The sequence below is a fragment of the Spermophilus citellus genome, assembly GCF_964194105.1.
Source record: "Spermophilus citellus genome assembly, chromosome: 10".
Lineage (NCBI taxonomy): Eukaryota > Metazoa > Chordata > Mammalia > Rodentia > Sciuridae > Spermophilus > Spermophilus citellus.
In genome coordinates this window covers 24,601,504-24,617,559 of record NC_138197.1, presented here as the reverse complement: position 1 = coordinate 24,617,559, position 16,056 = coordinate 24,601,504, and the positions used below count along the sequence as shown (strand labels likewise).

The 16,056-nt window shown below is 44.9% G+C and overlaps 1 protein-coding gene across 1 annotated transcript in view; it reads right to left on the bottom strand.

The window, feature by feature from the left end:
- Nucleotides 1-10,330: 10,330 nt before the first annotated feature.
- Nucleotides 10,331-16,056, bottom strand: part of ADA2 (adenosine deaminase 2) — a gene marked incomplete at its 5' end in the record, with an annotated part of 37,363 nt that continues 31,637 nt past the window's right edge. The window contains 4 exon segments of the mRNA XM_081311436.1: nt 10,331-10,437; nt 10,771-10,973; nt 11,511-11,668; nt 15,702-15,810. Coding sequence (XP_081167562.1) covers nt 10,338-10,437; nt 10,771-10,973; nt 11,511-11,668; nt 15,702-15,810 — 570 coding nt within the window. The 3' untranslated portion in view covers nt 10,331-10,337.

Genomic DNA, 16,056 nt, shown 5'->3' with positions numbered 1-16,056 from the left:
TTGTTCAGGGCTCAGAGCTGTCAAAGGGCAGGAACTCACTCTAGATCAAGGTCAGAACAATCATGGGTTCCTACTACAGGAATAGCAGAGATGCTGTGATTATAGGAGAATGGAGAATAGATAACAGGGAAGTTGGTGGATTTGGCCTGGTCAGGGTCAGTAAAGGGTTTGCAGGGATGTCTCCCTCCCTGTCTCTCTCTTGCTCACATATTCTTTCATACACACGACTTGCCCACTCCCACTCCCATGTCCCACTCAGTCCTGCAGAGGGAGAATTCTGAGAAGGGGTGGAGATCACCTCTTTAGGGGAGAAATACTCATTCTCTACCCCTGTGTTTCCCTGAATAAGGAAACTCTCTCTGTTCACAGTGCTCCTGGCCTCTCTCCATCAGGGAAGAGGAAACATGAAGAACCTGACAGGTGAGCATCAAAGAAAGAACACAGCAAATGTGGCTTAGTCTTCTCTCCAGGGAGCCCGCCCGTTGTCACCTGGGTGATCTGCCAGGAAGGCTGGGGTTACACCTGTGCCAATGACCACAGGTTAAGTGTAATGCAGTGGTAGCATTAGCAATGCCCATTTTGTCTCCTAAATGCTAGGTTCTCCAACACTCCAATAAGCCTTTAACAGTAATGAAGATGAAGGGCCAGGGTGCAGGGTGGTGTAGTATTTTTTTTTTTTTTTTAGTTGTAGTTGGACACACCTTTATTTCACTTATTTATTTTTATGTGGTGCTGAGGATCGAACCCAGGGTCTTGTACGTGTGAGGCAAGTGCTCTACTGCTGAGCCACAGTCAAAGACCTCAGGGTGGTGTAGTTTAATGACAGAGCACTTACCTGGCATGCAGGAGGCCCCAAGTTCCACCCCCAGCGCTGCAACAACAACAACAAAAAAAGTAGTAATGAAGCTGACATTTCCCCCCATCTATTCTGCATGTGTTATTCAATTCTTCAGTGGATTTAGTTTGAAGCAGGAAAGCAATGGGCATTATTTATTTATTTTTGCAATGCTGGGGACCCCTCAGAGATTCATACATGTTAGGCAAGGACTCTACCACTGAGCTACATTCCTAGTTATTTATTTTATTTTGTTCTATTTTATTCTATTTTGTGAAAGGATCTCCCTGACTTGCCCAGTCTGGCCTCAACTTGTGATCCTTCTGCCTCTGCCTCCTGACTAGCTGGGATTACAGGCATGTGACACCACCCCCACTGTCCCACTGAGTTACATCTCTTTTTATTTTCTTTCTTTCTTTTTTCATTTTGAGACAGGGTCTCACCTAGCTGTCCAGGCTGGTCTCAAACTTTCAATCCTCCAGCCTCAGTCTCTCAGTTGCTGGAATGATAGTCATGTGCTACCTTGCCCAGCAAAGTGCTGTGTTACTGAGCCCATCTACCCTTGACCCCAACACTACTTGCCCCCAGCAAAGGGTGCAAGGATGACTTTCAGATCCCCCCACCCATCTGTAGAAGTAAATCAAGAGCTCAGGGTCACCCTGATGCGTTCCCCTCAGAGAGCTATTCTAGGAGCCCTGTGCTCATATTCCCCTTGTCCCCAAACCTGCCCAACTCTTCTTACCTTTGCCACCCTTGTTACCTTCATTTGTCTGTCCTCTCCCAGATCCCCTTACCAACTTCTCCAGAGAACTGAAACCTGAGAGAGGCCAGCTGGCCCAAGATGCATGAAGTGCTGGCACAGCATAACGGTCAGAGACCCTCACTGGACTCCTGCAGAGAGATTGGCCAGGTTCAGGTAGTGTTTCTCCAGCCAGGCTTGCTTCCCTGATCCGTGGCAGTCTCAGGGCTACTCTCTCTCGTGTGTCTTTATTGAATACAGTTTGATTTCTAAGGAGGAAAAAAGGGCAATAAAAAGGAAAGAAGAGCATTATTTGTAGGTGGCCCATGCCTGTAATCCTTATGGCTCAGGAGGCTGAGGCAGGATGATCCCAAATTCAAAGCCAGCCTCAACAACTTATTGAATCACTAAGCAACTCAGTGAGACCCTGTCTCTAAAGAAAATAGGGCTGGGGATGTGGCTCAGTGGGTAAGTGCCCCTGAGCTCAATCCCCAGTACAAATAAAACAATAACAACAACAACAACAACAAAAAGAAAAGAAAGGAGAGGAATGGGTGGAAGAAGGGAAGGCTGAAAAGGAAGAGAGAAAGGAAGAGGCAAGGGAAAACTGATCAAGAAAAAATTTAAAACTCAAGGGAGGAAGAGGAAGAAAACCCCAGAATACAGAATTGTAAGTTTTGTGAAAGCATGTGACTTCCAAATGAACCCTCCTGGTTAGGTTCTTGACCTCCCTATTCAACACCTGGTGGCTGTTCTACCCCTCCTAGACATTGTAAATTCCCAGACTTTCCCCAGGCTGCAGGGCACTTGCAGGTCAGGGCAGAACCAAGATCTTCCAATATGGCTGTGACCACAGCATCTCCCGAGAAGTGTAAAGGAACATGAGAAATACTGATTCTCTCAGTTTAGCCTTTACCCCTTTCTGCCAATGGCCCTGGGAGGGGTCTGCTGGTTCCAGGGAGCCTCTGAGAGCAACCATCTTAGGCCCATCCTATGAATTTCCTCCTATATTGGGAGTAGGACCACCACATAGACATGGGACTCCCTGCAGGCTGCCATGTCCCCACAGGAGAACAGGGCAGGGAGTTGAGTTGGCCCCTGATAAATCTGATGGTTCTTCAGAGGCCATCTTCATGGTTGGGCAGAGCAGAGGGAGAATGACCCAATCTCACTGGTACTCTTCCGTATGCCCTGACTCAGAGTGACCCCCTATTGTAGTCTGGATCTTAAGTGTTCCCCAAAGACCCATGTGTTAAAGGTTTAGTCCACATCTTAGTACAGTTGGGAGATGTTGGGAACATTGAGACGTGGAGCTTAGCAGAAGGTCTTCCAGGGGTGAGACGAACCACCATGGTGGGACAAAAGACTGGGGCAACAAAATACACCCCTGTGCACAGTAAACTATTACCCTTTATTGTAGGGCATGTTGCTTCTCTCTCCTTGTGCTATGTTCAACAGACCCATTGTGAGGCCCTGATAAAACCACAGAAGCTGAATGTTTGCATGAGATGAAATTGTTACTACAGATGCATCTAAATAACCCTCTAGCTTCACTTATTCTTAGTCAAATTGAAAATCACTAATTTCGGAAGTCACGACATTTAAAAAAAAAATTTTTTTTTGTAGTTGTAGATGGACAGAATGCCTTTATTTTATTTGTTAATTTTTATGCAGTGCTGAGGATTGAACCCAGTGCCTCATGCATGCTAGGCAAGCGCTTTGCCACTGTGCTACAGCCCCAGCCCACACAACTTTTTTTTTTTTTAAATACAATAAGGGCTGGGGACATAGATCAGCAGTAAAATATGTTTCTAGCATATCCAGGCCCCAGATTCAATTTCCAGCAGGGCAAACAACAACAACAACAATAATGATATATTAACATAAATATAATTAAAAATTTAACATTATTATGGCTTTACTCTCCAATCCTGTGCTATGGGTTCTATTCTAAGTGGATACAGATGCAGGATGGCCCAAAGACAAGAGTGGTCCTTGTTACCTGAAGGGGAGACCAGCCTCGAAAGTAAGCATGTGAGCCAAATGAGGTGGCTGGGGCAGGGGTCGAATGAGACCCTGAAGGACCTGGCATGCAATCTGGGGCAAGTACATAAACCAAAGTATGAACACTGGGGGAATTAATTGCGATCTGTGTTTTCACCTGTACTTTCTGAATTTTACAAATATGCTACAGCACGGATGTTTTGCTATGGGAAATTACTGTTATTTAAGAGTAATGGGGCTGGGGATGTGGCTCAAGTGGTAGCGCGCTCGCCTGGCATGCGTGCGGCCCGGGTTCGATCCTCAGCACCACATACCAACAAAGATGTTGTGTCCGCCGAGAACTAAAAAATAAAGTATTAAAAAATTCTCTCTCTCTCTCTCTCTCTCTCTCTCTCTCTCTCTCCCCCCTCTCTCACTCTCTCTTTAAAAAAAAAAAAAAAAAGAGTAATGGCCTGGGGATGTATCTTAGTGATACTTGCTTAGCATGTGTGAGACCCTGGGTTCCATCCCCAGTATCGCAAAAATAAAAAAAAAATTAAAAAGTAAAAAGTAAAAAGTAAACAATAGCGTTAACTAGGGCAGTAATGGGAGGAGACAAGTAGAGGACACTCCTGACAGGAAACCTCTGAGGGCGGGGCGGCGGGTTGGGGGACATTCCTGTGGTGCCACACGTGGCCGCCAGGGGTCAGCAGCAACCCGCTGCCCTTCGTCGCCAGCCACAGGTGACCCGAGGAGGCTCTCTCCGCGAAGGTCCTTCCTGCCATCCTCACACTAATCGCCATTTGCTGTCCACATGCTTCTGTCTCGGGCCATTTCCCGCTTAGTGGCAGTTGCCGGGGTCTCAGAGGGCCACAGCTGTCTGCAAGCTGAGGGGAGACACGGGGTTGGGCCGGCGGGGCTGGGTGAGAGCGCGCCCTGTCCAGGGACGGTGGACAAAGGGAGGGTTCTTAGGGCTTCCAGAGCCTTTCCTCCCTGGGGAGGGAGGGGACAGGAAACCGAGGCTGCTTCCGGGGCTGGGACTTGGTCGGAGGAGAGCCAGAGGTCAAAGAAGGGGTCAGCCTGCTCAGCCAGGAAAATCGCTATTCCTAGTAGGGCTGACGCATTCTGGCCTCAGGGTAAGGAGCAAGGGAGAGGAGGCGCGCCTTATCCCAGGGCAGGTTAGGGACTCAAGCTGCCTAAAAAAAAAAAAAAATCACTTTCTAAACCAGAAAACTATCCTGCTTACTGGCAGTTGGAGGGAAAAAAACACTCATTTAAAACAGTGAGAGAGGGCTGGGGATGTGGCTCAAGCGGTAGCGCGCTCGCCTGGCATGCGTGCGGCCCGGGTTCGATCCTCAGCACCACATACAAACAAAGATGTTGTGTCCGCCGAGAACTAAAAAATAAATATTAAAAAATTCTCTCTCTCTCTCTCTCTCTCTCTCTCTCTCTCTCTCTCTCCCCCTCCTCTCTCACTCTCTTTAAAAAAAATAAAAATAAAACAGTGAGAGAAAACTCCAGCTGAGCTCAACATTTGGAAACCTCCTATCACCCACTGTGCAACCTTAGGAGAATTACTGACCCTCCCTGGGCCTCAACTCAGCCTTCTGTAAACAGAAGGTTAGATAAGAGGATCTTTATTTAGGTCAGGGGTGCAGGCTGTAATCCCAGCTACTCCCAAGGATGGAAAGTTGGAGGCCAGGGGCTGGGGCCACATGGCTCCGAGGTAGAGTGCTTGCCTAGCACATGTGAGGCCCTGGGTTCGATCCTCAGCACCACATACAAATTAATAAATAGAATAAAGGTATTTTAAAAATTAAAAAAAAGAAAGAAAGTTGGAGGCCAGCCTTGGCGATTTAGCCAGAGAAGCTGTCTCCAAAAAATAAATTAATTAAAAAGGGCTAGGGATGGAGCTCAGTTGGTAAAGCACCCCTGGGTTTAGGCCTTTGTTAGTTCACACACTCTACAAATGTAAACAACTCCTTACTCCACCCTTCCCCAAGGCAGAGCTGGCTTAGCCTCAGGGAGGTCTGGCTGAATCAGGACAGGTCATCTGGTCTCTGAACAGTTCCTCAGAAAAGGCCCTTTGGAAGACTGGGTCCAGGTAGCTCTGTCTGGTGGCACCATTATGGGTGAGCATTAAAGGATATATGGGTGTTCTCAGGGCAAAGCAGAACCAAAATTGTTCCCCTCCACGTACTATACTCCAGGTACCTCAGAGCTCTTCCAGCCCTTAGATGTTTAAATAATACGCCTCTCACATAGAGCAAGGACAGAGGAGGTCATTTTTTTAGAATGACTGCTATTAAAAGTAACATTGTAGTATGGTGGCACATGCCTGTAATACCAGCGACCCTGGAGCCTGAGGCAAGAGGATTGCAAGTTCAAAGCCACCCTCAGCAATTTAGGAAGGCCCTAAGCAACTTAGGGAGATCCTGTCTCAAAACTAAATAATAAAAATAAAATGGAATTGGGGATGTCGCTCTGTGGTTAAGCGCCCTGGGTTCAATCCCCAGTACCAAAAAAAAAGTGAAAGATACTCTGTGTGAAAATAATATTTAGGAACTGGGGGTGTAGCTCAGTGGTACAGCACTTGCCTGGCTAAGGCCAGTGACAAAATCCTATTTTGATGACTTTTAAAAGTTAAGCAGGTACATCTTCTTGAGGAAATCTGGAGCAACTTTTCTTGAAAGTAGGATATAGTTAGCCTTTTAGGATTTCTATCAGTCTATAAATCAGATCCTATCTTTTTTTTTTTTTTTTTTGGAGGTGGGTACCAGAGATAGAACTCAGGGGCACTCAACCACTAAGCCACATCCCCAACCCTATTTTGTATTTTATTTAGAGACAGGGTCTCACTGAGTTGCTTAGAGCCTACCAATTTTACCTCATTTTAGCTAGACTTTTCAACTCAACCTACGTCCTCCGTGTTTTCCTTGTACCAAGTGAAGAATGAACCCAGAACAGGTTATATTCAGATTTTGTGACACCATGCCCCTAGGTTTATATATATTTGAAAGACTTTTTGTGGGGGATGGAGGCTCAGAGTCTTCTCATGTTGCCCAAGCTGGCCCCAAACCCCTGGATTCAAGCAATCCTCCTGCTCCTGCGTCATGTGAGTGAAAAAAAAAGGAAGTGCTCAAAATATTATAGGAATTTAGCAAAGCATGATGGCACAAACCTGTAATCCTAGCTACCAGGGAGGCTGAGGCAGGAGGATCCCAGCCTGGAGGCCAGCCTAGGCAACTTAGCAAGACCTTGTCTCAAGATAAGGTAAAAAGGGTTGGGGGTGAAGCTCAGTAGTACAGTATCCAAATTCAATATCTGATTTTGCAGAAACCAAAATCACAGGAATTTATCAGGAGCCAGCCTAACAGTAATCCTATGACTAAAGATGAGATAGTGTAAACATCCAAATGAATGATATTAGTGGGTTTTAATTTTTAGGGGGGAGGGTGTTACTGGGGATTGAACCTAGGAGTGCTTTTCTCCTGAGTATTTCCCCTAAGTATTATATCCCCAGACATTTTTTTAATTATTATTTTTGAGATGGTTTGGCTAAATTGCCCAGGATGACCTTGTGACCCTCTTGCCTTAGCCCGAGTTGCTGGGGTTACAGTACTAATGGAATTTATTTTATTTTATTTATTGTGGTGCTAGGGATTGAACCCAGGGCCTCACATATGCTAGGCAAGTACTACAACGCTGAGCTACATACACCCTGAACCCAATATTAATGGATTTTAGCCCATTGAGTAAAATCAGAATCCATGAGCCACACAGTGAAAAAGTTCTTCCTTACAATAAAGTGGCAACCTATAAAAATGTTGGAACTAAAAAAAATCACTATCTGAGCCAGGCACAGTGATATACACCTGTAGTCCCAGCCACTTGGGAAGCTAAGGCAGGAGAATCACAAATTTAAAGCCAGCTTGGGCAACTTAACCAGACCCTGTCTCAAAATAAAAACTACAAAGGGCTGGGAATGGAGCTCAGTGGTAGAGTGCTTCTGTTTCCATCCCCAATACTGCAAAAGAAAAAAAGAAAGAAAGAAAAGAAAAAAAGAATTTGGGAGAAGAGAGTGAAAAGGAAAGGAAGAAAGAAAGGAAAAGAAAAAAGAACTGAACATGAAGTAAAGACTTGCTAGTCCATCCTGCCAAATTAGACACCGAGTCCAGGATAGAGACCTCCCACCTCTGCTGGAGACCCCTGTAGTCATGGCAACCTGCTCCAAAAGCCCATTCTGCTAAGTCCCTTTTTCACCAGTTATTAATGTAAATCAGCTGAGTTTGGACCTAAGTGCATCTACAGGATTGGTTAAGGCAATGAATTAGACAGGATCTTAGAGGTCAAGTTACACCTGGATATAGTTTGTGGTTGGGGACCTGTGGGCAGCAAGGCTTTTTTCCCAGTACCATAAGCCAAACAGCAATAAACTACAAATGAAAAGAGGGCTGGATGCTGCCCTCAGATGCAGGGGATGGATGATAGATGGAAAGAGATTTAAATCTACATGGGACTTTTTTTTTTTTTAACCAGGGATTAAACCCAGGAGTGCTTAACCACTGAGCCACATTTCCAGCCTTTTTCATTTTTTATTTTGAGACAAGGTCTTGCCAAGTTGCTTACAGCCTAAGTTTCTGAGGCTGGCCTCCAACTTGTAATACTCCTGCCTCAGCCTCCCAACTCGAGGGACTTTAAAGGAATTCTCCCCCCACAGACACACACACACTGAGGATTGAACCCAGGGGCAATTTATCACTGAGCTACATCCCCAGCCCTTTTTATTTTTTATTTTAAGATAGAGTCTTGCTAAGCTGCATAGGGCCTCACTAAATTGCCTAGGCTGGCCTGAAACTTGCAATCCTCCTGCCTCAGCCTCAGAGTCACTGGGATTACAGGTGGGGCACCGCGGCGCCCAGGATAAGAATTCTTGATTCTCCTTCATATCCTGTAGTTGACTGAGAAAATAGTTGGCTTCTTGCCTTCTTTCTGTACAGACCAGGCTAGGAGCCAGAATCTGATCACAGGAGGCCTTTTGGTGGAGAGACGACTATATTCCCTCCTATCTCAGCAATCAACTCAGCAGATACAGAGGGGTTTGGGGAATATGACTCAGTGCTAAAGTGCTTAGCATGTATGAGGCCCTGGGTTCAATCCCCAGCACCACACACACACACACACACACACACACACACACACACACGAAAAACTAACAACACAGATACAGATGCCTCTGTGCATTCAACACAACCTTTATTAAGTGCTAACCTACTAACTAGGTTTGGGAACATAAATAAGCTTGCTCTGAGTATGTGTAGCTTGTGAGAAACAGTCATCAGTGCTGGCTCACATAGAGCTTACAGCCTGGTGAGGTGAGACAGTAAACAAATAAATATGCAATTACAAATGGTGGCAGGAATTGTGATGGAAAAGAGCAAAGTACCTCAAGGCAGAATAACAGTTTAGGGGACTGAGAAAACCTCCTGAGACAGTGACATGAGCCTGAAACTTGAAGGGTAAACAGGAGTGAATTAGACAAGAATGTAAAGAGCATGTTCCAAGCAGAGAGAATAAGAAAATGCCCTGGCAGGGGGTACAGCTTGGGACACTTGGGGAACAAAGGACCAGTGTGGCCTGATTCTGGTGTACTAGGGGTTTCTGGGTAGGATGATGCTGGAAGGGATCCAGATTAGACAGGATGCTCTGTGCCTTGCTGCAACATTTGGGTTTTATTCTCGGTGCACTGGGTTGTAAACAACAAAGTATCCTGATTTGTTTTAATTTTTTAACAGTTATAAAAATTAAACTGTGAAAAATGAATCAGAAAGCACAAAGAGAAGAAAAGCGTTACCTAATGGTACAAAGCAATCTAGCTGCTTCTTCCCAGTTTGCTCAAACTACATAAAGTTTACTTTTCTTTTTCCCAACCTTTGCCTATTATGTGGGAGGGTGCAGAAACCAGCCAGCCAGGATCCAGGCAGGGTCCCCTGAGCTAGGCTGCTGGTAACAAAAGGGGGATCAATTGGGAGGCTATTGTGAAACCTCAGGCAAGGGGGTAACAGTGGCTGTTTCAGCTAACGGAGAAAAGACACAGAGGGATTAGAGATACATTTGGATGTGGGAAGTGGGAAAGAGAGCAGGATCAAGAATCTCCCTGAAAATTTCTGCTTTGAGCAACTGGGGAGAATAGGTGGAAATACCCGTTTACCAAGGTCAGAAAGACAAGGGAAAGAATTCAAAAAGGGTCCAGAAGGTTGAGAGTTCAGCATGGCACATGATAGGCTTCTGAGATCCTAGTGAGCTTTCCAAGCGGATCGATGAATTCTGGAATCAGCAGCAAATCCATGGTATTTAAAAATCAAAGGAATAGATGAGACTAGCTAGAAATGAATTCAGAGGGAGGAGAGGGGGAAAAAAAAGAAAGGCAGGAATGAAGGTAACACAATTAGGATTAGAAGAATAGACCCGGATTGAGTCCTGAAATCCAACCATATAGAGAAGAGACTTTGGAAAAGGAAACCCGGAGCAATGGCCAGCAAAGAGGACAAAAAAAGAGAGCTGATGTCACTGTGATTAAAAGAATATTTGAAAAACATGAGTTTGGACCTCTGGTCAAGTGTTTCTAATCAAGCAATATCAGGCCAGCAATGACTTTCACAATATCAGTTTTGCTGTGAAATACAGGGGGAGGCTCTCCTGGAGTGGGTTCAAGAATCATTGAAAGAAGGTGAAGAAGCCAGTGGAGGGATGCAGAGATAATAAATGGCCGTCTTCTCTTCACCTTGGCCTCCTAGCCAGATAATCTATGAACTGATTCCATTTGAGCTTCCAGACTTTCATAAAAAGGTCCTTCTGTGTCTTTGACACGGAGCTATACCTGCAAGAAGAAGAGCACAGGTCAGCTCAAGGGAAGGAAATGGGAATAGGACAGGAAACATGAGGGGACCTTAGATTCTTGCAGAGGACACATCCCCCCAGTCTGAAAGCAAGAACAAATCAGTGACAATGTGGAGAACTACAGAAACCACTGAGGTGTCTGTCTCAAATCTCTAAGAAAAGGCAAACAAATGGTGGGATGGGGTGCAACTCAGTGGTAGAGTGCTCACCTAGCATGGGCAAGGTCCTGGGTTCCCTACCCTGTACTACAAAACAGGAAAAGAAAAACAGCTGTAGGGAGAGGCAGGTTCAGGGAAATACACAGGACACTCACTTGATAGAGTTTGTGACCAGCTTTTTGAGTGTCCTCAGGTCAGCCCTCTTCCCCCCGATGCCCATGAAGGCCTCATAGAAATCATAGGACAAGCCTTTAGCACCAAAGACAGCTGGGTCATCAGAGCTGATCACCATGGGATGCCCGTAGGCCATCAGAGCAGCTGCTGGGTGGTTTCTCATATCAGACACGAGTTTCATGACCTGTTCAATAAGAGGCATGGGAGAAAGGCAAATGTTGATCTGCAGATCTGTAAAAAGACTCATCATGAGGGAAGTGAGGCTGTGAGCTCACTCAGCTCCTTTATTATCCCCATCCCCATTCTGAACTAGTTCCCATGCTCTTCCTACTGTTCCCAGAGTTTTATCAGCAGCACCAATGTCTGACTCACTGTTGAGTCTTGCTCAGAGAAGTCTCTCAAATACAGCAAGACAGATGTACAAACAGCCCCAAGAAACAGCTGGAAGCAGCAATATCCCATGGCCCCTTTAACTTCTTGCCTGATGTTCCCTTTCACTCTGGGCATAGCTTTGCTCAAATTCCCCCATCCATTAGGACCCTTACTGTTGCCTCCTTATTATGAGTGGTTTAGGCAAAAGGCCATTCCTAAATAACTTTATTAATGGATAAGGGAGAGTGGAAGAACGAGTAAAGGAGAGAGAAATTATAGAGAAAAAGTAAAAACAGAGGTTGAGGTGGGGCAAGAAGATCATAAGATTAGCCCCAAGGGTTGTGCCTACCTGGTTGGAGATGGGACACACTTCTAGGGGGATGTCCTTATTCTGAGTATAAGCCTTGACTACTGGGTGTTTGGTCAAAGCAAATCCATGTCCAATTCTGGTAGCATTCAGAATTACAGCATCTATAAGGTTTCTGTCTATGGAAGTACCATACCAGTCTGGGGGAAAAAAGGATAGTTTTGACAGGGATAGATGGATCTGACCCATAGATCATCTACAGGTAAACACTCCAACTCTCCCAGGCAACAAGGAGAAATTAACATACACACCATATATTTTTCTTGTAACTATGCTAAAGGGAGGTATGGTATGCCTGTTCTCTCTCTTACTATATTATTTTATTTACTAACCAGATGAGAAAGTTGAAAGTTGCATAGGTTTCTATTGTTGTTATTGTTTGGGTGCTTTTTGTGGTGCTAGGGATTGAAACCAGGGCCTCATGCATGCTAGCCAAGTGCTCTACCACTGAGCTACACCCCTAGCCCCTTATATAGGTTTTATAAATTGATCAAGGATGTTCAACTAGTATGTAGCAAAACCCTTACAACAATGATCTTTATGATCTTTACAACAAGAAGGAAATTCTCCTTCAAAGATTAGCCTGACAGCCCGCTGGGAGACATCCTGCCCGGGAGGCATCCTGCAGCTACCTATCTCTCTGGAACATCCTGCGGTTATCAGGATCATCAGACATCTTGCACCTGGCAGTTTTACCACCCACATCCAGCAATTGCTGATTAGAGAGCTTCCCCATCCCCAGCATATAAATACCCCTGTGTGAACAGTAAAAGTTTGCAGCTTGATCAGACTCCTGTCTTGTTGTCACCTTTCGTGTCTCTTGTCCCTTCATTCCTCCCCATCTAGGTTCGCTGCCCATGCTGATGTGTCCTGCCGGACAGGACACAACAATATACTGAACACTCTTTATTTATAATGTCAGTATAATTATCTATATGCATTCACTTTCTTCTGTAGATTGTGTATGTATGTGTGTGTCTACTACTGAGTTATATCCTCATCCCTTTTTTTTTTCTTTTTCTTTTAATATTTATTTTTTAGTTGTAGTTGGACACAATATCTTTATTTATTTGTTTGTTTGTTTGTTTATTTATTTATTTATTTCTATGTGGTGCTAGGGGTCGAACCCAGGGCCTCTACCACTGAGCCACAACCTCTGCCCCTCTTCCCTTTTTAAATTTTATCCATTTATTTTATTTATTTATTTAGAGATGTTCGTGTGTGTGTGTGTGTGTGTGTGTGTGTACTGGGGATTTAACCCAGGGGTGCCTGCCCCAAGCTACATTCCCAACTCTTTTTATATTTTATTTCGAGAGAAGGTTTGACTAAGTGTGGAGGGCCTCACTAATTTGCTAAGGCTGGCCTGGAACTTGCAATCTTCCTGTTTCAGCCTCCTGAGTCGCTGGGATTACAGGTGTGCACCACTGTGCCTGGATCCTTTATCGATTTAACAGTGTTCATGAGACATCATCAACTGCTAGACTCCAATGGCCACCACTAACAAAGCCAGAGCAGATGCTCCTGCAGCCTCCTCCCCAACTATGCCCACTGCACTCTCCTTGCTGCCATGGTCCTCTTTGCAGGGTGAAATGACAGATCCAGACTCCCATCCTTCCTGGCAGCTAGGAGAGTCCTAATGCTGGCCTGGGTGGGAGTTTGTTGGTTGGTACTGGGGATTGAACCCAGAGGTGCTTAACCATTGAGCCACATCCCCAGCCTACTTTTTTAGTTTTCATTTTAAAGCAGGGTCTCGCTAACTTGCTTAGGGCCTTGCTGAATTGCTGGCTTTGAACTTGTGTTCCTCCTGCCTCAGCCTCCCCAGCTGCTGGGATTACAGGCACATACTACCACGCCTGGCTCTGGTAGGGAGTTTCTGGAATTTCTCCCTAATAAAAATAGATACACTGGGGCTGGGGTAGTGGCTTAGTGGCAGAGCACTCGAACGTGTGAGGCACTGGTTCAATCCTCAGCACCACATAAAAAATAAATTTAAAAAAATTAAAGATGTTAAAAAATACACTGGGCATAGTTGGGGAGGAGGCTGCAGGAGCATCTGCTCTGGATGAAAATGTTTCATATTTTGCTTCACTGGATGTGGTCACACCTGAATGTGACTTCACCATCCAACATCGAAGCAGGGCAAAAATCATCAATTTAATGAGCACAACAGAGATTGTTTATTTTGTGATAATAAATAAATGAGCTGGACTGGGGACGTGGCTCAAGTGGTAGCGCACTCGCCTGGCATGCGTGTGGCCCGGGTTTGATCCTCAGCACCACATACAAACAAAGATGTTGTGTCTGCCGAAAACTAAAAATAAATATTAATTCTCTCTCTCTCAAATAAATAAATAAATAAATAGGCTCAATCCATTGGATGTATGTGTTCCATTCTTGCACCCAAAGGCTCCCTAACTAATCCACATATAAAGTAGAAAAATTCCCTGGGCATGGTGATGCACACCTCTTATTCCAGTGGTTTGGGAAGCTAAGGCAGGAGGATTGTGAGTTCAAAGCCAACCTCAGCAAATTAGCAAGGCCCTAAGCAACTCAGTGAGACTCCATCTCTAAATAAAATATAAAATAGGGCTGGGGGTGTGGCTCAGTGGTTGAGAGCCCCTGAGTTCAATCCCCAGTCCCCAAATAAAATAAAATATTTACTTTCTTCTTTTAAATGAGGACATTACTTTTGGGAATTAAACCCAAGTCATGGCAAAATTGTCTCCAAGGACCATACATACTAGATTAGATCTGTATTACACTGTTTTTATACTGCCAAAAATTTTTTCACATAGGTAAGTATAATTTTCCCAACTAGGCTATAAGCTCTTCAAGGTTAACAACCCCATACCCCTACCCCATTCCTCACCAACAATTCTTGAAATCTCCCAGAGCAGACTTTGATCTAAATTGGATCTAAATTGACTCAAATGTCAGGAAGAAGAGATGAATGCACAGGGATACTTTCTCTATGATAAAGCAAGGTTTAAGTTTGGTTGTGAGGTCAAGCTACCCCCCCCCCCATCTTCTTGATCTCCTGTGCGTAGGGCCGGGAGGTGCTGCAGAGATCTTCTCTCCTCTAGGCCCCATAGGGACAGCCTCCCCTAATCTACCTTTTGATCTGAAATTGCAGCCATGATATGTCTTAGGGTTTACACACTTTAAGAACTACAATATAGGAGGCACTTAAAGTTGTCTGAGTGAGCCCATGGATTGAGCTTTGGGGAACAAAGACATAGCTAGGCTAAAGATATTTCAGAAAGAATAGCAGTTATGGCTTCTTAGGGTGATTTTCCTCTTTGGCATGGATGAGTGTGGACAATACCCTAAGAGGACAGAGCAGCCCTGGTTCTAGTCCCAGTAGTGTCAGTTTTAGTGTGACTTTGAGTATGTCAGTTAACTTCTCAATCATAACTCATTTATAAGATGGAAATCACCAGAAAGGATTCAAATTCAGGTTTTACTACTCACAGATCTTTTTTTTTTTTTTTTTTTTTTTGGTACTGGTGATTGAACCCACGGGTGCTTAACCTCTAAGCCACATCCCCAGCCTTTTTTTTTTTTTTTTAATATTTATTTTTTAGTTGTAGTTGGACACAATACCTTTATTTTCTTTATTTATTTTATGTGGTGCTGAGACTCAAACCCAGGGCCTCACATGTGCTAGGTGAGTACTCTACTGCTCAGCCACAACCCCAGCCCACCAGCCCTTTTTTATATTTTATTTAGAGATAAGGTCTCTCTAAGTTGCTTAGGGCCTCCCTAAGATTGCCAAGGCTGGCTTTGAACTAGCAATCCTCCTGCCTCAACCTCTCAAGCCGCTGGGATTATAGGTGTGTGCCACCATGCCCAGCACTCACCAACTCTTTTAACTATGGACCAGTAACACTAGTCTATAAAGTAAAAATAGAAACACTTCCCAGGAAGATTGGGGTGAGAAATAGAAATAATATACATGAAGTACCTGATAATATATTGTCATTGAGTACTTTATCCCCTTTCCACAGTCAGCTGTCAGGATTATGAAAATGGGCAAGGGTCTGACAGTGCCTGTGGCCTCTGCCACGAGGCATAGAGATGATACCCCTGCATGCCACAGGACCCCAAGAGCTGATGAGGATCTCTCCTGTTGACCACCTCCTCTTTTCCCTACTGGTGTTCACTACAGCTCACCTGTCTCCCCAGCGTGGAAGAAGTAAGGTAGTTGAACACCATATGTGACTGGAATCATCAGAGCCTCCTTGTAGTGATATAAACTGTAGCCGGTGTCTTCACGCCCCACCTGCAGGACAGACATGAGGGGACATGTGGCTTGGCACAGGACTGACTTTGCTGGCAGTATACACTGCAGCCTAGGAACAGCCTTCCTCTTACCCTACCACTGCTTCTTGAGACCTAAGTCATACAAAATCTTAAGGATGACTGGTAGGGCCAGGCTGGTGGTGCACACCTGTAATCCCAGCAACTCCAGAGGCTGAGGCAAGGGAGATGGAAGGGACAAATTCCACATCCTGGAGAATTTTTTTTT